Source organism: Arabidopsis thaliana, chromosome 5 (genome assembly GCF_000001735.4).
Source record: "Arabidopsis thaliana chromosome 5, partial sequence".
Lineage (NCBI taxonomy): Eukaryota > Viridiplantae > Streptophyta > Magnoliopsida > Brassicales > Brassicaceae > Arabidopsis > Arabidopsis thaliana.
In genome coordinates this window covers 10,427,595-10,454,326 of record NC_003076.8, presented here as the reverse complement: position 1 = coordinate 10,454,326, position 26,732 = coordinate 10,427,595, and the positions used below count along the sequence as shown (strand labels likewise).

General features: G+C 35.6%; 1 protein-coding gene, 3 long non-coding RNA genes and 4 pseudogenes across 9 annotated transcripts; 2 read left to right on the top strand and 6 right to left on the bottom strand.

The window, feature by feature from the left end:
* Positions 1–7,081: 7,081 nt before the first annotated feature.
* On the bottom strand, positions 7,082–7,325 carry AT5G04775. The gene has a single exon (NR_142785.1). It is a non-coding gene; the product is annotated as an other RNA (long non-coding RNA).
* On the top strand, positions 7,120–7,325 carry AT5G04765. Its single transcript, NR_142784.1, has one exon. It is a non-coding gene; the product is annotated as an other RNA (long non-coding RNA).
* A 1,006-nt stretch (positions 7,326–8,331) lies between these two features.
* Positions 8,332–12,636, top strand: AT5G28487 (annotated as a pseudogene; the record flags this gene model as incomplete). The annotated part of the gene is made up of 1 exon: positions 8,332–12,636.
* A 397-nt stretch (positions 12,637–13,033) lies between these two features.
* Positions 13,034–13,688, bottom strand: AT5G28484 (annotated as a pseudogene; the record flags this gene model as incomplete). Its single annotated transcript has 2 exons — positions 13,034–13,144; positions 13,236–13,688.
* Positions 13,689–14,360: 672 nt separating this feature from the next.
* On the bottom strand, positions 14,361–15,056 carry AT5G28482 (annotated as a pseudogene; the record flags this gene model as incomplete). The annotated part of the gene is made up of 1 exon: positions 14,361–15,056.
* Positions 15,057–16,034: 978 nt separating this feature from the next.
* AT5G28480 lies at positions 16,035–20,990 on the bottom strand (annotated as a pseudogene; the record flags this gene model as incomplete). Its single annotated transcript has 15 exons — positions 16,035–16,609; positions 16,720–16,805; positions 16,893–17,173; positions 17,233–17,355; positions 17,431–17,508; positions 17,580–17,681; positions 17,763–17,840; positions 17,939–18,079; positions 18,153–18,266; positions 18,314–18,457; positions 18,554–18,658; positions 18,710–19,389; positions 19,488–19,686; positions 19,770–20,677; positions 20,912–20,990.
* A 929-nt stretch (positions 20,991–21,919) lies between these two features.
* Positions 21,920–25,594, bottom strand: AT5G28470 (Major facilitator superfamily protein; the record flags this gene model as incomplete). 2 transcript variants are annotated; one of them, NM_001344071.1, is made up of 6 exons in its annotated part: positions 25,460–25,594; positions 24,430–24,549; positions 24,131–24,348; positions 23,506–24,053; positions 22,509–22,894; positions 21,970–22,418 (listed from the first exon to the last, which is right to left on the bottom strand). In NM_001344071.1, exons 2-6 carry the CDS (start codon positions 24,512–24,514, stop codon positions 21,970–21,972), a joined length of 1,686 nt encoding a protein of 561 aa, NP_001332604.1. In that variant the 5' UTR covers positions 24,515–24,549; positions 25,460–25,594. The 2 variants fall into 2 exon arrangements, with proteins under 2 accessions (NP_198199.2, NP_001332604.1); NM_122730.3 differs by lacking the exon at positions 25,460–25,594 and having other exon boundaries at positions 21,920–22,412; positions 24,430–24,526.
* An 801-nt stretch (positions 25,595–26,395) lies between these two features.
* On the bottom strand, positions 26,396–26,732 carry AT5G04755. Its single transcript, NR_142783.1, has one exon. It is a non-coding gene; the product is annotated as an other RNA (long non-coding RNA).

Sequence of the window (26,732 nt, the reverse complement as noted above, 5' to 3'; positions counted from 1 at the left end):
GATGATTCGATGATTATTCTTGATAGTTGATACACTTAGGGCTCGTGTGTATTATGTGACCATGCTTTATGATTTATTAGTGGAGGCATCTTTAAATATCACTTTGTTAGAATTTAGATCATATAATAATCATTTATTTCCATGCGATTATGGTTGAGGTTTTAGGAACATTTTGTAGATGATCAATGATTTGTATATGAATCAAATTATATTTTAAAGGTCAAAACTTATATGTACTTATGTATTAGTATGATCTTCTGTCTCTTGTATGATTACTTTATGATATATACTAATAAACACACCATCTCACAGATATGTTTTGACTATAAAAATTGTTTCTGTATGCTCTCTAAGTTAATTCCAGATAATTTTAATTGAAATTAGAATATATAGATTGGTCGTTGTTAGGTCTTGTAGTCCCAAAATTTGATGAGCGAAGTCATCTGACATCCTTTCTCATTAAATGCCTACTATTGTTTTGAATATGGATTCACTGTTTTGACTTTCTAGGTCGCTTTAGGATTGGACTATAGGAGCTAGCCACCTTATAAATTATTGATTCTATTTTATTTCAGTGCATTATTGATTGATGTATATAAGGATTTTGATCAATTAGGAAAAAGTCCTCCTTTTTAGTGGCATTTGTAGAATTTGTCAGTTTTGCTAAAATATTTCTGATTTGTCATTTGCTTATTTATAAAAACATAATTTTAAACATTTTGTTTGGGTTTATTTGGTTCCAATTGTTTTTAAGATATAGTATTTGTTTTTAAGTATGTATTTTATAAATTCTACAAAAAACAATACATGTATGTTATAAAAAATCCCATTATTATGGTTTTGAAGTGCTAAAAACTGGCAAATTCACAATGCCATTAAGCAAATGACATATCTAAACGAAGTTGAGGCAAAAAAGGCAAAATCTGTAATAATCCCAAGAATTTTTCTTACTACAATATATAAAAGAAAACTATGAGAAACTATGATTTACTGTTAAGATAAGTTCGGCATCAGAAAGTTTCGTAACCTATAGTTATGAGTCTTGGACAATATATGCAAAATTTTACTTTAATCAAGATTATAATAATGTTACGGATTCCACATTTTACTGTACAATTGTCATGAGTCATGGTCAAATGATATTTTACAATACAAACATAGGTTATAAAGATAAAATATCACCAAAACATCTATAGTGTTTGATCATTAACTTTTTTTCTTTTCTTTTCCAAATACGTAACGCTCTGCTATAATCAAAAGTGGTAAGATTATATATGTAAAAAGAGAGCTGTAAAGTTGAAAACAGCACTATAGAATTGGAATCAAGTAAACTTTGCCTTTGAAGTTAAATATTCAAAATGTACTGAAATTCTTATTCTATGGCAGCTAAATATCATACTTAATTATTTTAAATTGTAGTATTAACATGATGAAAATGGACTTTCTTATTTACATCTCTCTGTTAAATGGACATTTGGTTACAAAAATATATTTTTTACTTGACCATTTTTGTAACAAAAAGAAAATGGACATTCTTTATATATACACATGTGAAATGTCGTTTAATATAAAATTTTCGAGTACATAAGTTACGAACCTTTCCAGATTAAGAACCAAATAGGTTTGCCAAATGTAGAATGTGTATGATCCATAATCAAATCTATGATTAAAAATGTTTAGAGAATGTAGCTAGAATGTAGTATTAAAATATATATTAGTCGGTTTAGCTATATTGGTCAAATATATCGGTTATTGTTGGTTTAGTCTTAGACTTGGTTTAGTAATTGTAGTGTAGATAGTGCTCTTTCCCAAACTGAATGAAGATATTTTAAGAATACTGATAGTATATTTAGGTAAACAGCTAAACCTAAAATGTATCTATATCTAGAAACAAAACACAAAAACAAGAACACATGCACAGAAAATGGAATTCAATTTCTTCACGTGATATATTTCAATAAATAATCAAAAATTTCATCTTACCATACAAAAAAGTAATAAAATTATCCTTTGTATTCACATAAATCAGAGAAGATCAAAAACCTCTTCGATAGACACAAATAGGTATTCCCAAACAGCAGACAGGTTGGTACGATGTTCTCATACTACACAAACATAAACGGTTTAGATTAAACAGAGTATTAGAGAAGAGTACCCGATGCTTGCCACGTGTTCATCGTCTTTACGTAAATTAGTGGTCCCGGACTCGCACGTGGAATCGAGTAAATTCTGTCCGGCGCGGTGTACAATAAGATTGAATGGCCCCTCTTTTGTCACCACTCACCACCACCTCTATTTTTTCCCAGATTTAGGAAGAGAGAGACCTCGTTACAGTGATAGTCTTTTAGACCTATGCAGGAATCATGACTCCATTAGTTTCATTTTCTTGATTATAAAAATGTATATTATAATATTATATGCATGTATCATGCTATTCCAGGAAAAAACAAAAATTATTGAAGGCTAAAAATGTATAAAACACTAAGGATCAATTCAACATGAGTCAATCGTCATTGTGCACGTTACTATACGAATACTATTGTCTATTCGGTATATTTATTAACGACAAGTTTTTGTTTGAAATGTTCGAATTAGTCCTCGGCATTCTGTTATTTTAAAATTTCGGTTTTAAAATTTAGTATTTATTCGGTTATTTTGATTTAAATATTTTAGAATATTTCAGTTATTGAAAAATATTTTCGGTTATTTTTGAGTATTTTTACTATTATATATATAATTCAAGTATTTTAGTTATTTAGTTTAGAAATAACTAATATTTTTGAAAAAATTATTATTTTGGATATTTTCGGTTATCCAAAATATTTATGTTCAGTACTTATTCGGTTTCGGTTATAAATTTAGAATCCATTTGGTTATTTTCAAATTTTCAATTCAGTTCGATTGAGTTTTTTTTTTTTTGCTTTGGTTTTTTTACTTATTCGGTAGATTTATTTACCCAAATCTAGTTTGAATGGTGATATCCAAATGAGAGATATTACTAAATACTGAACAACCAAATCGAGTTGAACAAATAAACACATGTAGGTTGTAAACACATGTAGATGTTAAAATAATTCTGCTGAAGAAGCAACTTTAAATTATAAAAAAAAACGATAATTTCTTTTTTTGAATTTTGTTTTTATAGATTTATTTTTTGGTATTACAAATTTTAAAAAATATATTTAAATAATTAGCACAGGGATATCCTAGTCTAATTATATTTAAAATGCCATTGTTGGCCCAAAAATGGTAACCTCTACAGCCTCTAATGACAATAGAAAAGTCTACATAGTAAAACCAATTAGAATGTCAAAATAAATAAATCATCAAAACACATGACTTTTAGTGCTTATGTCCTCGTCCGTTAAAGAAAAAACAAAACTAATTTTTCTGAATTGTTCCCTTTGATAGGGAATGTGAATTATTGGTCTTTAGCATATATACAAAGACTTCCATCAAATTCATCTTAAAGCGCAATACACATTACATTCCCTCGTTCTCAATGATCAATTATGAAAATCTTATGACAGCTAACGGGTTTGAGTCTCCTGGTTGTAATTTATTTTGTAACTACGACAGTATTTTATAGTTTAAAAGATATGTATAACGAAAACTTATAAGATGCAACATGTCACATTCTGGTGAAAAACGAGTTTTTGACTATTTTCAACTCATTTGAAAGAGTTGAATCGAAGTTTGTTGCTTTTTCGATAGAACTCATCTTTGAAGCTACGACGACTCTTCTTATGTATATCAATTTTTGTGTAACCATCTTTTTACTATTTTGTAGACTTTTTGTTTTACCTTTTTGTTTTGCATATTGGATATATATCGGATGATGCTTATCTAACTTGTAATCGATTATATTTGAATTGAAGTTTTTTTTTAGCAAAAAAAAAATGATGAAAGTTAAACCAGATTTTAAACATAGAAGTCACTTTTACTGGCATCCGTACATTAGCAAATTTTTAAATCACTTTTCTGCAAATTCCTTGATATTATTGTAGTGAGAAGAAAACATATTTTTCTACCACTCTGAATTTTTTTAATAACTATTGTGAAAAGGCCCATCAGTACTGATAGACATAGATAGACTTGCCCTTTTTATATAATCCAATTCAGAATTTAAATGAAGACTTAGCTTTTCATTGGCAGTTTGGTCCAAACAAATTATGCTTAGTAGGCCCATTAGTGAGATTCTTAAACTTAAATTGTTGATTTGTTGTCGGCTTGTGGCTGTTATTTACTTATTTATTAGAACTGGCTGATTTAAGAAGTTTAAATTTTCACAAACTTCGTTATATTGAAATAGATGTCAAATCTTCTTTTATGTTAACAGTTTAAAACATTTGATGAAGATCATTATATCTGAGAGTTGTGTTTTAATAAAGGGTAAATTATACACGTCGTTGACCATGTTTTTATTTTAGGATTTGACAAAGTAGAATGAGCCTTCCACCATTAAGTCATTCAGCCAAATTTGGACGAAAATGGACCTGAACCATCTAATGACGTAAAGTGCGAACGGATGACTTAGTTAGGATCGAATGGACGTACAGTAGATAGTTTGCTTATTAAAAATTAAAAGTAATATTTTTCATTGTCATTAGTTTTTACAGTTTTTTTTTTCTTTTCTATTTTATAAATATTTATGATTTTTGTACTTTTAGTTAAAATTCATTTTTTCTATCATTTAAGACACACTTTCATATTTTCACTTTTATTAATTTATTTATTAACTTTTTACAAATTCAAGATTAACAATATCTTGTACACATTTGTGATTTGTACGTACACGGTTGTAATTATATCCATACATGTACATAAACATCAAAATAATTTGTATGTTTACGTTTGAAATAATTTTTGAATATAAAAACAAAACATTCAATCCATGTACTAATTATTCAAAAGGTATTAAATATCTATACCTGAATAAGCTGACCCATAGTTAAAAAATCAAAATTTTATCCCAAGCAAACTGAGAACCAAATGAGTATCCAAAATATAGTTATATACTTAGCATAAATTAAATTAGATTTTTATATTCTAATTACCCAAATTACATTTAACGTATATTTATCAAAGAATATGTATGTACACTACTAACTATGTACCTGGTGAATTATATAAAAGGTGAATGTTTTACGTACACGAATACATATAGGCATGGTAGATGTGAAATGAATGGTAATGGTGTGCAATTGAGTATTAAAAGATCGATTTTACCTGAATCAGAGTACGATTCGTTGAAATATTATATATGTATAATCTATATTAAAATATACAGACATACATATAACTTACATAATAACTTAATTTGGATATCAAAAATTTTAAACTCATTTTAATGTTGTACCATGTACGTTCCAATAGACAGTGGTTAGAGAATTTATAAACTCATTTTAATGTTATACCATGTACGTTCCAATAAATATTTTTGTGTACGTACATAGTATTAGATTTATGTGATTTAGACATTTTTAGGATGTAACTGTTTGAAGCAGTCGTACACGTGTACGTGTATCTCAATATTATCGTGTACGTTTACGGGTTTAGTTTAAAATCTTATTTATTCTCAACAATGTTAACTCATCAACAAAGATGTACGTACATTATTATATATGTACATACCTAATATTTTTTAAAAGTATGAGGAATAACTATACATTGACCATATATTTTTATTTAATTATTATATACGAATAGATTTATGGGAAAAACCCCAAAAAACATCTCATCTAATCGAAATAACCACAAGTTTCTAATGTACAAACTCAATAAATGTTGTGTATGCCGCATTTACAATAAAATAAAATCTAACATGTTTATTTCTATTTTAAATAATATTTTATTTATTATCATCGAAAAATAATTCACGATTAGCAATATCATATACACATATGTGCGTAACGGTAATATTATATACGTACACGGCAGTAATGTGTACGTACACGACAGTAATGTGTACGTACACGGCAGTAATGTGTACATACACGATAGTAATGTGTGTGTATGTATGTACGTAAATATCTAAATAACTTGTATAATTACGTTTCAAATATTTTCTGACCATAAAAGCAAAACATTCAAATCATGTACACATGAAAAAAAATACATGAAACTGACATATATATTTATATATTAAATTTGTTGTTGTTGGTGGTTAGATATTCATTAGAATTCCACTAAATAATTTCGTGTATGTACATTATAATTAAATATATATACATGAAGAAATCCGATGTAGAGTATAACTGTAATTTTTCAGTCATCTTCAACCTGAGTATCCTTTTCTGCACGTGAGTGTCACTAATGAACATGTTCTTGATTGAAAGAATCATTCATTTAAAAAAGAATGAAGTCATTCAATCATTTGTGAGTCCTAACCCGAAAGTAAGACATGATTTTTGGAATAATATAAGTGCACTACTAACTTTGTATCCGGTACAGTATAGAAAGGTGAATATTTTACGTACATGAATACATATAGTTATGAAAGATCTACAATTAAGTATTGGAAAATCGGTTTTACCTTAATCAGAGTACGATTTGTTGAAATATCATATTTGCATAATTTATATTAAGATATATAGTCATACAAATAACTTAATTTTGATATAAAAAAATTAGATTAATGTTGTACCATGTACGCTCCAATATATATTTTTGTGTACGTACATAGTATAAGACTTATGTGATTTACGCATGTTTAAGATGTAACTCTTTGAAGAGGTCGTACACGTGTACGTGTGTCTCAATATTATCGTGTACGTCTATGGATTTAGTTTAAAATCTTGTCTATTTTCCAAAACTTTTATCTTATTAATGAGAAAATCCCCAAAAATATCTCACCTAAACGAAATAACCAAAGATTTCTAATGTAAAAACTCAACAAATAGTTGTGTTTGCCGCTTTTACAATAAAACATAATCTAACATATTTACATGTTCACATGTACGTATAATATAAATTATAAATACGTACACATAAGAAATTTATTAAAGGGTATAATGGTAATTTTGTAATCGTCTTCAACCTCTGTAACCCTAATTTTGCAGGCATTTGTTACCACTTATCCTAGAATTCTCCTATCTCCATGACGAAATTCTCCCTCTTTTTCTTTTATGTGTGTGCTAGGCCATGACGAAATTTCCTTTCTCCATTCTCAGATTCGGATCTGCTATTTATTGTTAGTAATCATTTATGGATCTTGTGATTTTAATTGGATTTTGCCATAGAAATGATGATGGAAACATGACAACGATGGTGGAAGCAGAGAAGAGATTGAATCAGAGATTTTTTTGTGATGGAATGGATGGAAGTGAGATTTAAGAAACAAAGAAAAAAGAAATTGATCAACAATGGTGATTAGTCATTGACTTTTGGTTAGTTGGTTTCGTAGAGATTACGATGATTTGTTGTCTGGGTTGTATTTTCTATTCTACCCAAACGATTCCTTATAAATCCTTAATTAGCTCTTTAATTCAATTCAAGTACTTTCTATTAAATTCTTTGATTTAAGGGTAAATTGCACACAGTAGCCATTGACCCACTTTTAATTTCAGATTTTGACAAAGTGGGCTGGGCCTTTCAGCTATTAGCCATTAAGCCAAAAACTGACCAAAATGCCCCTGACGACCTGACGAAACTGAACCCGGTTTGTACGTACGGACCGCGTCGTTGGAATCCAAAAGAACCGGGTTCGTACGTACGCTGTTCATCGACGAGAAATGCATTAAATGATTTCTGGGTTTCGGCGAAGTTGACACTTGAGATTGGAATAAAAAAAATTTAAAATTCGTTGGGCTCAGAAGTTTTTAATGCTAAATAGTTTTGACAAGAGTAAAACTCATGATTACCTATTATAATAGAGATTATATTGTAAGATATTTTGATAATTTAGATTAGAATTCTGGGTAAAAAACGTAAATCGAAATTCTGTTAAGGTGAAGAAACGAAAATCGAAATTGTGTTACGGTGAAGAATCTGAAGTTTTCAGTTGCTGTTTTACAAAGTTTGAAGGATTGAAGGGGAGACAATCTGTGTTCTAGGTAAGAAATTCGTGTTAATCCTAATTACACTTGAGAACGTGATTTGAATGATACGTTTTTAAAAATTTCTGGGTTCATACATTGTTTTGTTGGAGATTCTATTTGTATTTGTAGATATAAATGAAAGCTCTATGTTTTGTTTAGTTAAATTTATAAGTACATAAATTGTTTTGTTAAGATTCTTTTTGTCTTCGTTGACATAAATGAAATCCTTCAAAAAAGATCTGATTTTTTTTTATTTAATGTTGGTCTGACCTGAGGAATTTATGTTGCAGGTATGGAGTTACCTGTATTAATTATGGTTGGTGAGTGGATATACAAAGAAGAAGGTTGGAAATTTGAAGCTGAAAAAGGAAGTTTCGGACGCTGTGTACGTATTATAGACACAACGACGTACACGGATTTGGCAAGTACAATATGTGATGTTTTCAGCTATAAGTTTAGTGAATGGAACCCTATAATAAGTTACTGGATGCCTGGAAAGATGTCTGATATGATAGCAAGTAATCGCCCTCCAGTATATATTGAGAATCAAATCAGCCTGGATACATTTATGTTGATTCGTAATGGCGATCCTTCTGTTAACTTGTTTGTGTCTTTTTACCCTATCGGCAATGGAGGCAATACAGAGACAGAGGTTACAAATGTTGATGCAGCCCATAATGGTTACGAAGATATAAATGTAGATGAGGAGGATGACATAGATGAAGGTGATGAGGATGAACATGAGGACGAGGATAATGAAGAGGACGAAGATATGGATGTACATGACGATGACACCGATGGTGAAAGCCGTGGAAGTACACTCGAACCTACAGTAGACTTTAGTGAAGGTAGTAGCGAAGAATACGATTACAATAAATGGGGTGACATGATTGTGGAACAATATGGAAATGGTCATGTTGAGGAGGGCGTCGTGAATGACACTCAACATACCGTGGAACCCCCAGGGGAATTCACTCGTCTATTGGCATCGTGTACGTCGACGGGTACACATGTACCTCATGTAGAACCCACTGGTGTTTTGGTTGACTGTACACCAACCTCTGCTCCATCCCCGACGTGTCAACATGGTTTGTACCAATGTACGTACACTAGAGTCTGTGCAGAGGAGACAAGATGCGAAGGTGAATTAGTTGAGCACACGGATGATATAGCTGAGAACGTAACTGGAGATGATGGTATAGTCGTCCTAGAAGGGGTTTCTGCAAGTGGGTTAAATATTGAATCTGACGACGGTCTAGTGACAACAGGTGAAGCCTACGAAGTGTATAAAGGGTTTTCTACATTGCATAATGCTGAGAATGAGTTGCTCGATACTGATGCGGATCCTGTATTCGATGATTTAGCCAATGTTCGAGTCGATGTGACAGAAGTTGAATTGAGTACGTCAGGTCATCCGTTGTATGTGGGAAGTGTTTTTAAAAACAAGCAAGTCATACAGCAGACCATGCGACTTGTTGCAATCAAAAAGTGCTTCCGCTACAAACAAACTCGGTCATGCCCTAAAAGATTAGAGATGTTCTGCGTAGATCGCAATTGTTCGTGGCATTTGACTGCACATGTCATACCCAATTCCAAATGTTTCAAAATCACAGGGTATGATCCATCCATGTTTGCAAGATCGACACTCGAAAGGATTATCGTAAACATGCAACTTACAAGCTTTTAGGCGAGGTTATGAAGAATAGATATAGTTCTTCGCAAGGGGGTCCTAGAGCTGTAGATTTGCCTCGATTGGTCTTAAATGACCTTAACGTTCGGATCTCATATTCTTCAGCATGGAGAGCTAGAGAGGTTGCAGTAAACTCTATAAGGGGTGATGATATGGCTAGTTACAGGTTTTTACCTACATATCTGTATCTTTTACAATTAGCAAATCCCGGTACAATCTGTCATCTCCACTCCACTCCTGAAGATAAAGGTCGCCAGCGCTTCAAATATGTATTCGTTTCTCTCTCGGCGTCTATAAAAGGTTGGAAATATATGAGGAAAGTCGTTGTTGTAGACGGAACGCAGCTAGTCGGTCGTTACAAAGGATGCCTCCTTATAGCATGTGCACAAGATGGGAACTTCCAAATTTTTCCATTAGCTTTTGGGGTTGTTGACGGCGAGACCGATGCTTCATGGATTTGGTTCTTTGAGAAATTATCAGAGATTGTTCCAGATACTGACGATTTGATGATTGTCTCGGACAAGCATTCTTCCATATATAAAGGCGTTAGTGTGGTGTACCCGAAAGCCAATCATGGAGCATGTATAGTACACCTGGAGCGAAACATATCGGTGTCTTACGCAAGGTACGGTGTGTCTGGTTTATTCTTTAGCGCCGCTAAAGCGTATCGGGTTAGAGATTTTGAAAAATACTTTGAAGAGTTAAGAGGTCGGAGCCCCGGATGCGCAAAGTATTTAGAGGATGTTGGATTTGAGCATTGGACTAGGGCATACTGCAAAGGGGAGCGGTACAATATCATGACGAGCAACAACTCCGAGGCAATGAACAATGTCTTAAGCAAGGCAAAAGCGTATCCAATTGTCTATATGCTAGAGTTCATCCGAGAGGTCATCATGCGATGGTTTGCAGCAAGGCGGAAAAAAGTGTCGAAGTGTAACTCTTTGGTCACCCCGGAGGTAGATGAACGTTTCCTTCAAGACTTGCCTGCGTTAGGAAAGTTCTCAGTCATGATGTCTGGGCCTTGGAGTTATCAAGTTACTTCAAAGACTGGTGAGCATTTTCACGTTGTCCTAGATGAGTGTACGTGTACTTGTCTTAGGTACACAATTTTAAGAATCCCATGCGAGCATGCTCTAGCTGCTGCAATACATTTTGGCATCAACCCGAAGGCTGTTGTTGGATTGTGGTATAGCCTTCAAGTGTTTTCTGATTCTTTCCAAGAACCCGTTTTACCTATACCGGACCCAAAAGACGTTGTTATTCCTCAAGAGTTATCGGACATGATTCTCATACCTCCACGCAGCAGACGACCACCTGGGAGACCACCCACCAAGAGGATACCATCTACTGGGGAAAACCGGGTAAGATTTTCCCCCATCCTCACTTCTATGCAATTTTTCCTTCCTTTTAGGCGCCTTACCATTTTTTAACTTTCAGAAAAAGAGGCAGAAAAGACTCATTCCTAATCAGTGTACAAGATGTCGGCAAACGGGGCATAACAAGAAGACATGCAAAAACCCTATTTAGGCCTCGCGATGGTTAGAGTTTACGTCTCCGTACTTTTGGAAGCTGTTCTACGTACGTTTTTGGAAATCTTTTGATCAGTCTATGTAGTAATATGACATATTATTTTGTCTGTACGTTACCTTATGTACGTACGTAAGTGGACCTCGTATTATCGGTGTATTTGATTATCCTTCAACTTTTTGTCAATCCCGTTGTTTTCTGTACGTACTTTTGGTAAACGTTTTCATTTGTACGTATATTGGGTACTTCTAATTATACATAGTTGACGGTTACATTTTTTTGCTATACTGTTACATCAATTTGGGACCAATCATCGCGTCTTTCTAAAATCTATTTAAGAAACTGGTGATAACACCCTTAATTCATTTAAACAAAAGTCCACACCCATCACACACATAAGACAGAAAGTCGGTCATTTTGGTTTTTGTTGTTGTCATCATGGATGATGGATATCATGCCATTTCCGAACTTTGTCCCATGATCACAGGATGGAGTATACGCGCTTTTGTGGTCAGGGTGTTTCAAAAATGCGTGGGCATAAATGAGTTCGACCTGGGTCTCATCTTGGCAGATAATCGAGTAATATTTCGTCAACGTCTTTCTAACGTTTTTACTTTCACATACCGTACATGTCCCTAATCATGATGATTTGTTGTAGGGAATGCGTTCCCGCATAGAGGCTACCATTAATCGTCGCCTTGCTTCATTTTACTCTGACCGTATCCGAAAAAATGAGTGGATAGTTATCAATACTTTCTCAGTTCGTCTCCACAACGAGGGAATACACGCAACGTCCCATGACTACCGGATCTGTTTTATGGATCAGACCATTGTTACCAAAGTATCGGGATTGCCTGCAATACCGTATTATGATTTTACTCCTTTTGACTACATCATCGAGAGGACAGTTTCTACCGGAGTGTTAGTCGGTTAGTATATTTGACTGTCTATTCATTTTTGTAAATATGTACGTACACATAATGCTTTTATCTTCCATTACGTACACTAGATGTTATTGGTGCGCTCATTGAGGTTGGCAACTTGACCGAAGACTACCGTGGACGGAAGCTTCCTTTTAAGATAATGGATAAACAGTAAGTTGTTTATTTTTAATTATTTAGGGTTTAGGGTTTGTTATATCCTGTGTATAATATATATTCTCTGTAGCAAGGAAGTTCTTCAATGTGAAGCACAAAATGACCAAGCTTTCAAATTTCAAAGATTCTTCCAGCGGCTAACTGGTCCTCAAAACATTATCGCACTCGTATCCTGGCGTCTAACCGGGATTCATAAACTGAAGGCTGTGACCAATGGCCCCATCTCCAAAGTCATTGCTAATCCGGATATACCGGAAGTGGAAGAAATCAGAGTCGTGGTCTATTAGTTAATTGTTGTTTCTTTTATTCTAAATAACTACAGATTTGTAACCGAATTTAAACATATCCCTACTTTTATGCTAAAGTTTTACCTTCTAATTGCTACAGTTTACTTATTACAAATACAGCCTAATTGTAATGACTTTCCATGGACGTACAATTATGTTTTTGTACGTTCAAATAGGTGTACTATATGTATAATGTAAACAAACTTAGTTCCATTCATAAGATAAACAATAAAACAAGGAAATAAAAAAACGTTAAAATAAGAGTAGGAAATACAAAGCATAACAACAAACCGAGTAGAGCATACAACCATGTTAATAAAGCCGAAGCATATAACAGGAAAACATATGCTTTACAAACAACACGAAATTATAGCCGATGCATAGAATGGGAAATCAGATGCTGAACGAACGCCTTTCCTTAATAAAATATGCACAACTCCCTAGCATACCAGTAGAAGAAGCAATTGCGGCAGCAGGCTCCGTAGCTGCAACGACCCAAGCAGTCTGGTGAAACCACGAACCTCCATGAACGATTCCACAAACGAGTTCCTTCAGCATGCAGTCGACTTATGTGATACATAACCAACTCCCCCACTGTGTTTGCAGCTTCGAATGATGGCACTAAATCCCAGAAAGTCGCGTTCACGGCTTCAACCTCTCGTCCGTTGCCAGTTGCGGTGAGGAACAGACCATGAGAGAAACATGCGTAAGCGTCGATGGGCGAGATAGAACTCAACATGGTTAAACCATGAGCAACCGTAACGAAATTGCAAGCTAAACGAACCCCTTCAAGGTAAATCGCCGGCCTTGCTCCACGTTCAAGCAGGAGGGTGAAGTATGTTCGGAAAGGTGTTTCCGGCAACACGAAATCAGGCCACGTCATAAACTCATCCATGTTGATAGCGGTCGGCTCCAGCGTGCTAACGAGACCTCTGAGTGTTTCAATGGGAGTTACGGAAACGGGTAAGTAGTTGACGAGGATGCTGAGTGGGTTAGGTAGCTGAATGGCCAGGTAAATTTCCGCCGGTGGGGGTGTGGGGACGTCCATTGCCGAGACTGAGGGATTTATTTGTGAGTTTAGGTTATATATGGCGTAGTAAGAGCAATGAAAAGTGTGGAGAAGATGACTTGTCGAGGAGTACATGTTATATAGACCTAATGGCGAGGAGACAACTAATTAAATGTTTCACGTCCCACTTACATATTGTAGGTGGTATTAATATTGGACATTAACTCGTGTTTACATGAAAATAGTAAACTATAAACTATTTCCGATTAAAACCGAAACTTCAAATTACAATTTTCGAGTTTATTGGTTTATGTACGTTCAGATTTACACGTGCACATCTATATTGAAATTTGTATTTATTATGCCTGGCCACGTCTATCACAAAACTGTCTTTTTGCGTCAATCCAATCATGTTTATTCCTACATTTATAGTAACTTTAAAGTTATAATGTAAGTACAGAAAGAAGTATGGATTACGAAACTTCAAATTTATTGCTTACATCCGAATAAACCCTTAAACCGATAAACCTTGTAAACCAGAGGTTAAGCACAAATTGAAACATAACTTTATAGAAGCATTACAAGAACTTGAACAACTTCACGCATAGAGGATAAAACGAAATAGAAACATAACGGCATTAGAAGAACTAGGAACATAACTTAGACGATAACATTAAATAACAACTTCAAATAACTAGTAGATTTATATGACTAGAGCATTTGGCTAACTCGCCTAGCACACCACCAGAGGTAACAACAGTTACACACGTTCTTGAACGGTCCAGATACAATGTAGCAAAGCAAGGCGCAATCTGGAGTTTTAATACCACGGCTGTTAGGATAAGAGAACGTCGATCCGTAAGTATTATTATATGGAGGGCGAAACTTCTTTAAATCCTCCAGGAACTCCTCACACAAATCCCGTGTCTCTTCTGTCCCCAAAGGATAATGATTGCGTCCAAATAGGTTTAGAAAAATGGCTCCCATGTAATCATTCCCGTCAATTATGTAAAGTATCGCACAAGCAAATGTAGCATGGGCTTGTGATGGAACATGAGGTCGTAAGAGGTTGATGGCTCCTTTAATGTCACGTTCATGCGTTAAAACACGAAGAGCTTCAAAATACATGGCAGTCGGATTGCCAGCATCCACACACCTTTTGAAAAAGGCTCGATGTCGGCCTTCTTCTTGTGGGCCGGATGGATGATGGCTGCCATCAACTTGGTAGTCGTCGGGATCCTCACACATGCTAAAAATATTAGCACCTTTCAGGACATCCGGACGGTAAACAACATCTCTGCCACGTCTGCCTGACCGTAGTAGTGGCTGAAGGTCCCACCAGCATTTGTGCGCCACTGTCTTAGCAATCTTTGCGAGTAAATCGTCAGGAATAGTTGGGTTGACCATGTTAGAAATGAGATACTCCGAAGAGGTCAGATCATTGTCCTTTTAATAACCGAGGAGGGAGGATAACGGATGGGGAGATAGCGTTTACAATAAATTTGCCAATAAATGTACGTATAGAGTAACAGTGTACGTACATTTATAATTCTCATATTTGCGGTCTAATCCGAAGGAAATTTATATTAAATAATTGATATATGTACGTCTAATAAGGAGTTACACGTGTACGTATAGAGTAACAGTGTACGTACATATATAATTCTCATATTTGCGGTATAATCCGAAGGAAATTTATATTAAATAATTGATATATGTACGTCTAATAAGGAGTTACACGTGTACGTATAGAGTAACAGTGTACGTACATATATAATTCTCATATTTGCGGTCTAATCCGAAGGAAATTAAATTAAATAATTGATATATGTACGTCTAATAAGGAGTTACACGTGTACGTATATTTCCAATAAGACTAAAGTTCTTGCAATTATGACAAGTGGGAGTGTATTTATTAATTAACGCCTGGCACGTCAATTGAATAAGACTGACATTCTTATTCAATTCACTGACATATATCCTTACATTTACTATTACATTTATAGTTAGAATATAGGTACTTATTATAATGTAAGTACTTGTTAGAATGCAAGTACACCTACCAGTTTAGTTTGACAACAGAAATATATTATTCATGACAGATAGAACCAAACCGCATGAAAAAGACACAGAAGTTGTAAATAGGAATTTAAAGGAAACGGAAACAAAACAACATAATAGGCGCATTGTGGATGAAGCAAAAACAAAATACATAGGACCAAACCCCTAACAAACTTGAAACACGTGACAGTGTACGTACACCAAACACACGTACAAATGAGAGACCTAGAGAATTCGGCTAATTCGCCTAGCACACGATCATAGGTAACACTTGTTGCAAACGTTCTGGTATGCACCAGAAACCATGAAACAATGGTAGGCGCATTATGGCATTTTAATTCCATGGCTGCTGGGATAACAGAACGAACGAGCGTAAGTATTATTGTACGGCGGGTTAAACTTGTTTATCTCCTCGAGGAACTCCTCACACAAATCTCGTGTGAAATCGGAATCCAATGGATGATGGTTGCGTGTGTAGAGGTCCAGAAACAACCCACCCATATAATCATACCCCGCACATATGAATATGATGGCGCAGGCGATGGTTGCATCTGCTCGGACGGGTGCATGACGCTGCATGAGCTTAAGTGCTCCATTGATGTCAGTTTCATGAATTAGAACACGTATTGCTTCGTTATACACAGCCGTCGGATTGTTAGCGAGAAGGCACCTTTTGAAAAATAGTCGATTGCGGCCTTCTCCTTGGGGTCCGGTTGGATTATGGCCACCTCCTACTTGGAAATCATCGGGAACACGGCACAAGCTGTAGATGTTAGCGTCTTTAAGGACATCCGGTCGGTAGACAATGTCTCTTCCACGAGTGCCGGATCGTATCAGTGGCTTAAGGTCCAACCAGCTTTTGTCTGCCACTTTCTTAGCTATCATAGCGAGCAAGTCGTCTGAAATAGTGGGATTGACCATCTTAGAAATGAGATACTCCGAAGAGGTCAAATTCTTCCTCTCATTTAATAACCACGGATGGAGATATTGTTGGGGAAATTACAGTTACATTGAATGACAACCCAATCATTAGCCTCGGCTAGAGTAGTGAAGAATTCATTGTCCACTTTCCGAAAGCCGAAAAGAGTATGGCACCTGAAATTAGTAAGACATATGAAATAGTTAGGATTGATATAAGATTGACAAACAATCAGATAATTGTGTGAATGCACAGATGCATACCTTTTTTCTCCTTGAGTTATAGTACATAATTTCTGGAATTTAGCTTCGTCAACCTTCTCCAAAGGATTGTACAACGAATCGCCAGCCTTAACCAAAACCTCCGGGCCTGCCTCTCTCTCCTCAACAAATGTTACATCAGGATCTTTTTTATCATCATTTTTGGTGTCATCGGAGAAGGTAACTCTCCGTCTTACACTTTTCTTCTCTTTCTCATTGACGGGAGCAACGATTGCTTCAGTTTTAGAGACACCCGCTTCGACAACATCGTCCTCCTTTCCTGTCTGCAAGCACAAAATCATATAATTAGATTGGTCATGGAAACAGCTACAAGAGTACGTACACTATATGCCCGTCTAGTTGAAATATTAATATGTACACGGGATAATATACTGACCTCTTCGGGGATGGCAACCTTTTCAGATACTTTTTCTTCGAGAACATCGTCTTTCAATTGAGTAAGCACCTAATAAAAACAATTTAACAAACATCAAATTATAACTCCGACAGTAATGTTATTAATAGTTAGCTAATAAATTACCTCTTCAGGGACGGCAACCTTCTCAGGAATTTTAGATACATTTTCTGCGAGAATATCGTCCTTCAATTGAGTAAGCACCTAATGAAAACAATATAACAAACATCAAATGATATCTCCGACTTTAATGTTATAGTTAGTTAGGAACTTACCTTGCTAACAACTACGGTTGGTGAAGACGGGTCACTGAGATTCGCTTCATAATTAAAATCCCCTACAGTCGTCGGAGAAACAAATCCAGGTAACGCAGTGTCCTTCATATTTAGTAACCAAATAATTGGTTATATCTCTAATTGGCAAATAAGCGTTACAAAGAGCAAAATAGTAACACATACCTCCAAGGCTTCATCTACAACGGTTGGAGATTTATCCTCCTTCAAAGCTTCCTCTCCTTCCCCACAAATTGTTCCAGCCTGACCTCATTATATGGAGATGGATGGCCATTGTATTAGTCAAACTCACAGCAAAACATTCAAAGGTGCGAAACAGATTTCAAAAACATTGTACGTACACTGGGATTGCCATCTTCTGTAACTTCAAAAGCAAATTCTTGCCTAACCTTGACCTCCGGTGATTGTGGCTCCTCCAACTGTTGTGACTCAGGAGCAACAACTTCTTCTTCAGGATTACCACCAAGTCCTTTCTGAACGTCCTATACAAATGCAAAGCATACAAATTAGAAATAATATGTACGTACACAAAAATTAGTAGTACGTACCCTGTACCTGATGGGACGAGGAAGATACATCATCTGACATTTTCTCAAGGGCTGGGTCAGACAGTATTGGATCAGGCAAAAGTTGTTCAAAGTTACCACCATCAGGAATGCCATGTTCGGGCTGTTATGTCAAAAGTAAGAACATTAAGAACATAAAATATTTTGTACATACAATAATGAAATAATAAGAACACAAGTTACCTGGTGAGATGGTGATGGAACACGATCGACATTGTCTTCCATTACAGAGTCAGATACATTTTGGTGTAACTTTGAAGAATCTTCTTCAATCTCCGAGTTCCCTCCTTCCTCCTTCGAAATCAAAACCATACAATTGGTCAGTAATATTTCTTTTTGTACGTATAATAAGGCATAAATTATAACATGACTATTACACAAGTGAGTTACCTCTTCAGTTGATGATGCTCCACCCAAATATATGTTTTCCATATCATAGTCAGAGACGGTATGTTTTGCTGAAACTTCGCCATCCCCATCATTGCCTGGTACCTCCTGTGAATAAACACCAATATAACGCATTCCTAAGTATTTGGTTGTACGTACACATAATAAAAACCTTTTTTCGATTGTATTTACACAAGGTACATGCTGTAGACGTACCTCAACAGGAAGACTACCAGTTGCAGCCTTCTTGGGAGTATTGTTCAACCTGGAAGATCTTCTTGGAACAAATTTTCTTGGTTTGGTGGATTTCTTTACAGATTTTCTCTGTACCTGTTCAGCTGCCTTCTCAACTCTTTTGTTCGCCTTCTCAACCCTTTTGTTCACCTTCTCAACAGTTTTGGTCACCCTCTCAACCTTCTCAGATGGTGAATCAGATTTGTGAGATGATCGTGGGCCTTCTTCCTTTCGGTCCTGGGACTGTAGAGCAGCACGTATCTCTTCACGGACAAATACTTTTAAATCTTCAAACTTTTTATCCAAAAGTTGTGTTTGCCTCTTGAAGAAACTCCTCAATTCGCCCGCATACTTATCGAACGCTTCGTCTCCAACTTCACCATCAGCACCATTGGGTCCACCTTCACCATCAGCACCATTGGGTCCACCTTCACCATCACCACCACTTGGTCCACCTTCACCATCACCACCACTTGGTCCACCTTCACCATCACCACCACTTGGTCCACCTTCACCATCACCACCACTGGGTCCACCTTCACCATCATCAGAGTGACTAATTTTCCTTTTTTTTGTTTTCAACAGGATCTGACACCCGTCTTTGCCTCTTCAAAATAACTATATTAAACGGTTAAATCATGCATTACTACTCTTAGAGGAACCTAATTCTAATATAAGTTATACGATGAAAAGATATGGTTACCTCTCTCTCCAGTTGCTGAGGGCCGGACTTGCTTCTTAGGCGCATCATCGCCTCCAACCCACATTTTTTCATTCCACTCCTGCTCAGATTTCAACATCCTTAAAATGTTATCAACTCTTGGGTCCTCTTTTTCTTTCCTCCATACAAAAGATTTTGGGCAATTACTATCTGCTGGGTCCACAATATATGTGATATCCACCTACATAGACGATCATTGTTAATTTCAGAGTGTATGTACTTCATTTTTTATACCAATGTACGTACAACAACAACTGCACAAACCTGTTCAGCAGACTCGCACGCCAATATGGTGGATGTCTTGATTGGACGCAATTTGGAAAGGTTTTTAATAGTCCTCTCTGTAAACACGGCGGTATCTCCTTCAGAAGGTAGGAGACTAGCAATAGACGGTATAGTTGCGAATGCAAGGAGTTGGAGTCCAAGTGGGAAGCCATGGAGTGCATAAGAATGTTGCTTGCAACCACTCCGGAGTTTTTTAACGTCGGTGTCTCCTTTGAAACTTGCGATACGCTCCAAAGTAAGCAGAAATGATGTCCTTCCCCAGGGATATTTACAGAAGAAATCAAGGTTCTTCGTCAGCTCAACTGTCATCTCATTTGGTCTCAAAGGAGGAGACTTGTCACATATTAGCACACCATCCACAATGATAATTAGGGCGAGAGCTAATTTCTTCCATGCAGGCATGTCAGTTTCAGAAATCAATCTATCCCTTAATTCTTCAACTGTTGGCTTAGCTTTATCATCTCCAAACAGAGTAGCCCACACTGTATTTTCACCTTCCTCACGCTGCATAACACTTTCTACATCCTTATCTTTAGGATAGGTTCCACATTCCAAACCAGTTATAAGTGTCCATTCTCTTAATCCGAGCCTAATAGGATGACCAGCGAATACCATCCACATCTCATAACGTTTATTTGTAACTAACTGACGGCATATTAATCCAAGAACAAGTTTACCAGAAAAGGATGCCTTGTTAGTAGGGATCCTAAAGAGGTCACCCAATGGAGAATCTAGAAGGAACGTCATTTCTGGTGTGTCCTTAAGCGCAGCTGCTATTTGACCAATGTACTCCGCTCTGGAGTACACATTTATCTTCGCCTTGCTAGGGTAGTGATCGAGTGCAAACAACCTCTGTGGTAATTCACCCGGATCATTAGAAGTACTTCCTGAAAGTTGAGCAAGACGAAGAAGTTCTTAACACGTACACTATATCCAAATACCAACTAACATAAACTCGATTTTCATATACACGTACACCGAAACCTTTTATACTCAATCAACTGTTTTTGGCGGAAAAAAACAAAATCCCTTTGTCAATTGAAAATTTCTGAGTTGAAATCTCTAAAATTAACCTAGATTTTGAATCAATCATTCTCCAAACGAAGTTAGGGAAAACTAACCCAGATTTGTCGTCGCCGCCGATGCCTCATCAATATCCGAAACTCCTCGCCGCCGACTACTCTTCCTCGTCGCCGCCATTAGAGCTCTTCTATGAACAGTTAATCGATAAACCCAAAAAGCGTATTATTGTTCCACACTTTAACACGAACTCTATCGAAATTTTCTCCACTTTAGCAACGACTAGAACTCGAACAGAGCCTCAATCGGAATTGTGATTCAGTTTTGTCGGAATTTCTCTGGTTCTTCGAAACCACTCTTCGTTTCGACGGAACTGTTCTGCTTTCTCGAAGAAGACAGTTTTTGATTTATTTTCAGTTTTAAAATTAATAATTTTAAATATTTAAATTATTTTGAAACCAGAAAACGGTTAAGGAAACTGAACCGGTTCCACGAAACGAAACCGCCTCCGTCAGTTTCTCGTTGGAGGGCAAATTCGGCCATTTTGGGCCTAATGGCTAAAACGTGGTTGACCCAGCCCACTTTGCCTATTTGTGAAAGAAAAAGTGACAAGGGTGTTATAACGTGAAATTTTCTTTTGATTTAATACCACCTCTTCTTCGATTCTTTTTCTCTTTCTTCTTCTGTTTTTCAATAAAAAAATTTTGTTTAACAAAAATATATTATAAGACATTAAAGAGAGAGAAAACAAAAAACTGAAACCAAAAGTAACCAGTTTCAGCAGTTCTCGTTTAAGGGCAAATTCGTCTAATTTTGCTCAAATGGCTAAATGCTGGAAGGCCTAACCCACTTTGCTAATTCATGGAAGAAAAACTCAAATAGGTGTTCGCCGTGAAAATAATTTCTTAATAAAATACAAATTATTATAGTCAGTTATATTAGAGCTAGTTTAATAATTTTACCAAACCAACAGTTACTAAGCGTTTCGACTAACATCAGAATTTTGATGGTATTATAAAACTATCAAATGAATACACAAAAATTTGCATAAAACATCCTTTGAAAATCTAATTTTCTTATGGAAAACAAGTCTCAGGTAGTTTAAAGAAAAAAAAAGAAACTGAAAACCTAACCTCTCTGAAGTCTTATCTAAACATCTTTAGTGTCCTTTTTTGTTTTCAGTGGCATACCTTGAAGCAAATAACCTAAAATAGAGAAGATTCGCGACTTGAATGCCGGCTATTATGAAAAAGTAATTCTCAAGCCTGTTCTTGTTCAAGTCTTTGTCTCCTAACCAAGATTTCCCTTCCTTGCGCGTCACGGCATCAATCACATTTATAAGAAGTGTGCATATGTAACTCGCAATCGACGAGCTCAAGAAGAAGATCGCTCCAGCAACCGCTCTCATATGCTCAGGCATCCTAACCGTCAGAAACTCCATCAGAGCCACCGCGGAAAACGCTTCGGTTAAACCGGCAAGAGCGAACTGAGGAAGGAGCATTACAATAGAAACCGGCGACACGAATGAGCCATTCTTTAGAGCGGATGCTCTTCGCTTCTTCTCTTGGAAACCCGCGACAATCATACAAATGATTCCCATTACTATACCTAATACAAAGAATGTTAGAAAACTAAATATAAAGCAAAGAAACTAAACTATGATCTTGTAAATCTTTTAACCTAAAAAAAAAGCAATACCTATCTCGATTCTATGTTTTAACGTTAACCGTTTTTTCCGACCCGTGATTTGTTTCACTATTGGTATGATAACACACTCGTAAAGTGAGATCCAAATCGCTAGAGTGATCATGGAGACGAGATTCATCCATCCTGCCGGGACTTGGAAGTTATGTGGTCCAAACGTTTTATCCATCTGCATTGCTTGAAGGATCCCGTAAATGTTTTGTTGGTCAGTCAGTATGAAACACGCGATTCCCGTGACCCAAACTGGTAAAATTGCTGTCACACACTTGAGGTTTTTCACCTGCTGCACACTACATAATCTCCATTTGTACTTCGCGTTACCGTCTTCGTTTAACTCGTTCGGATTCGTTACGATAGATGCTTTGTCAAAGAACCTTAATCTGTCACACCAAAACATCAAAAGAACACAAACTATATTACACTCATATTTCATGCAAACATCAAACATAAACTGTTTGCGTCTAGCGTGTATGTTGTAGCGTCTAGCGTGTATGTTGTAATCTCCATATTTTAACATTAAAATTTACATTAATGAATTTATTTTTTGCATGTCTGAAAAATTGTGGATTGATTTAGGAAAAAACAATTTTACAAGATGCAAATCAACAAACTATTTTAAATATTAAAAATGATACAATTAGGTAGATTAGGCCACCGGTTAGGACGTTTTAGTTAATTAGTTGTGGTGGTTTACTTTATGATTTGGGATTTCATTATTTCCTTTATACGTAAGTGTTTTCTTTTATGCATTAGTGTTATGTCTAAGTTGTATGAAGACCTATATAAGAGTCTCTATTGATTAATAAGAAATCCAGCTCCAACAATTAACCTAATTCTCTAAGAGAGAGTTGGAGTGAAGGGAAGCTTTTGCTTAAATCATTCTTGTTTTCTAAGGTTCATAAGATAAAAGTATTATTTTAACTTCATTTATAAGATGATATATGCAAAGGCCAAATCAACTATAAACATTCTAATGTAAGTAATTACAAACCTGTGTTTGTCTCGGACCAAAGTGGTGGGTGATCCATCATTAGAAGGGCCTATATAGAACGTTATATCTGATCCAGGTTTCACCTTACGTTTCTTGCAAGCCGCAGTAACAACCTTAACTATGTCTGCGAACACACTGCCCTCAGCTTTTGCACATATGTAAGTATGCTGACCAATGACGAAGGTTGTGATGGAGAGTGCAAGACAAGCCGTGGGGATCACGAAACCAATGACCCAACTGATGTTAGTCTGTATATAGACAACACCTGTCAGTGCAATAACTAGAGCCACGGTGAAAGAGAAGTACCACCAGTTAAAGAATGTTTCAAGGTGAGCTTTGCCCTTTTTAGTGCTTGTATCGAATTGATCAGCTCCAAATGCGATATTGCATGGTCTTACTCCTCCTGCTCCAATGGCTAGTAAACCTAGACCGGAGAATAGAACCCCGAGCTGCCATTTCGCCGGCTGGTTTGAACAATTCGATGGATCAATGCAAGCATCAGGTCTTAAACTCGGGAGAGCAGCGGTTAGAGCAAATATTCCCATTCCCTATCAATGAAAGACACTTTTGGTTTCGGCTTCCGAATTTACTATATGAAAAATACGACAAAGGAAAGGAAAATTACTATAAAGGAGGCGATGGAACCGAGTAGAAGAGTCCAAAATCTTCCAAGGTAAGCATCAGAGACAAAAGCACCAGCGAGTGTAAGAATGTTGCAAGAACCAAACCATATGTTGATGACGTTCACCAAGAAGACACCACCAAGATTATATTTTGTCATGAGATACACCGATAGATTCCCAATTAAGCTCATTGAGGCCAGCTTCTCAAAAGACTCGTTTGCTTCACAAAAACGAATGAATAAAACACTATATTATAAGATTAAACCCCAAAAAAACATCAATTAAGATAGTAAAAACGAACCAATAATGTACTTGATAGCTCTCCATCCTCCTTTCTCCTTCTTAATAAGAGCATGTGACGATGGTGATGAAGATTCGACGTCCATTTTTTGTTCTTTGGTTTGAGAGGAAATGAAAAATGCTTTTGATAGTGTTTATATATTCGTTGCAGAGAAGAAGTAAAAGGAAAAAGTCAGTCACACAGTGTGTATGTAACTATATTCAAGCTGATTACTAGGAATAGGGGATAGATTTCCGAGTTTGTTATAGATTACTAATGAAATTATTTTGTTTTATCAAGTCAAAATGGGGCTTAGGATTCGTAACCCGTTTCCTAATTTAATTTATACTAAGATAATTATCTTATAATTAATTTTGATAATTTTGGAACTGAATATATTTAAGTGGACAGAAAAAATTGCAATAAAATGACAGAAATAATTGTATCATTTCTTTTTACAATAATTTTATATAAATTTTAGACTGTTTTACTTCTTTTTTTAAATCTAACTATGTGTGTAACGCTTTTTTCTTTTTTGTTTTTTTTCTCGCAACAAGGTTTTTATAAGTAACTATATCCAATAAATTTCTATTTCTTCAAGTCTATTTTATTGAAATTCTGTATTCATTCAGACGCATACGAAATGTTTATATTTTGAAATGTACTTTCGATAAAATAGGATGTTAAATATTAATTAAGGATAGACTAAAATTTTTTCATAACATTTACACTATTTGATAATTGATAGTGTAATAAGCCACATTGTTGTCATTTACGCAATTTTCAGCTTTCTCATAAAAAGTTTAAGAAAAATGTCAAAAATAATTTAAATATGAAACTTTTAATGGCAAAATATGCACAAATCCTGAAAAGCTAATCTATAAATGATAAAACAGAGTAACCAAATTCTTAAAATTTCTCATTTTGGTAATACTCAATCTAAACATGAGAGGAAATATGTTGAACTTAATCCCCCAAATTTAATTTCCTCATTTTTCCCCAACAATTCAACTTCAATCGAAGCTACAACCAAAAAGATGGTGGATTTTACCTTCAACAGCTTCCTGGTGACCTAATTATTTCCAGGAAGAACTTCGTCTTATTTTTTCTGTCATTTTGTTATGCTCTTTGAATTAAAAATTCACATTTTGAAAAACTCAAAACTAAATCCTTAGATTCTTTACGACCATGATTCGTAAAACACAAAGACGTGATTCGAAGAGCATAACAAAATGACAGAAAAAATGAAGGAACGAAGCGAAAACATGAGAAATTATTAACAAAAAAAACTAATTATACATATCTTTAATTGGAAGATATATGTGCACTTTAAAACTTTGGTTCTATTGTGTTCTTTCCTTTTTATTCTCTTGATCATCAATCTTTTTTCTTTCATTTTTTATTCTTGGTGTCTTTTTAACACCATATCAAAAAATAATTCAGTAAAAATAAATAGAAAACAAAAACTCACTTAAGAATGTTGAAAAATATGTATAGAACGTCAATCACAAAATTAAGATATTTGACAATTTGTGACAATAGCCCAAGCATTTGTGGTATAGGGGTAGGGGAAACTTTGGTGAAGGGTGAAACTCCCAACCCGGTTTCGATCCTCCCAAAAGAGCAATAACCAAGAGCATCCAATAATGCAATCTTTAGCTTGGAAGGCCTTGTCGAAACCACAATGAGGAGGAAACGAAGCCTCCAAAGACACTAACGTCAAACAATCAGTAAAAGCTGAAAGAGGCCAGTCTTAAACAACAATCCTCGCTTCTACTTTAAGCAGGACAGTCTTGCACACAATGCTTTCCGTCATACAATCACTAAACACAATAAAAAGCTTCATAAAGGAGAAATGACTATAGAAGCCTCAATGAACTAGAAAAACTGGTCAGTTGTCTGAACTCAAAGAACTGTGTCGAAGCTGCGACGAAACAACTTTTAACATAGCCAAATCAAGAAAGAATCTGCCTATTACGGTAAATGATCGCATCAAAGCGAGAAAGGTGCTACAAGAGAGTACAAGTGTAGATACAAAAGTATCCAAGCCCATCAAAACTAAATGAGCTACATCAAGATTCCACAAAACCAAGGCCACAAACTTTACCAACATCCAAACGCTTCCATCTTAGAAGAATTATAGGACGGAGAGTAAGATGGTGGCGTTGGCGAGATAGTGAACATCACTAAAAGACTCTATGGTAGAAGAGGGCGACCAAAGACGAGCTTCAAGATCTCCAAACTTGTCGTGAAGTAGAGTCCAACAAAAAGGGAAATTTTGCTTGATTGCGCAGGAGAGATGGAGGACGAGCAAGTCAAACGCT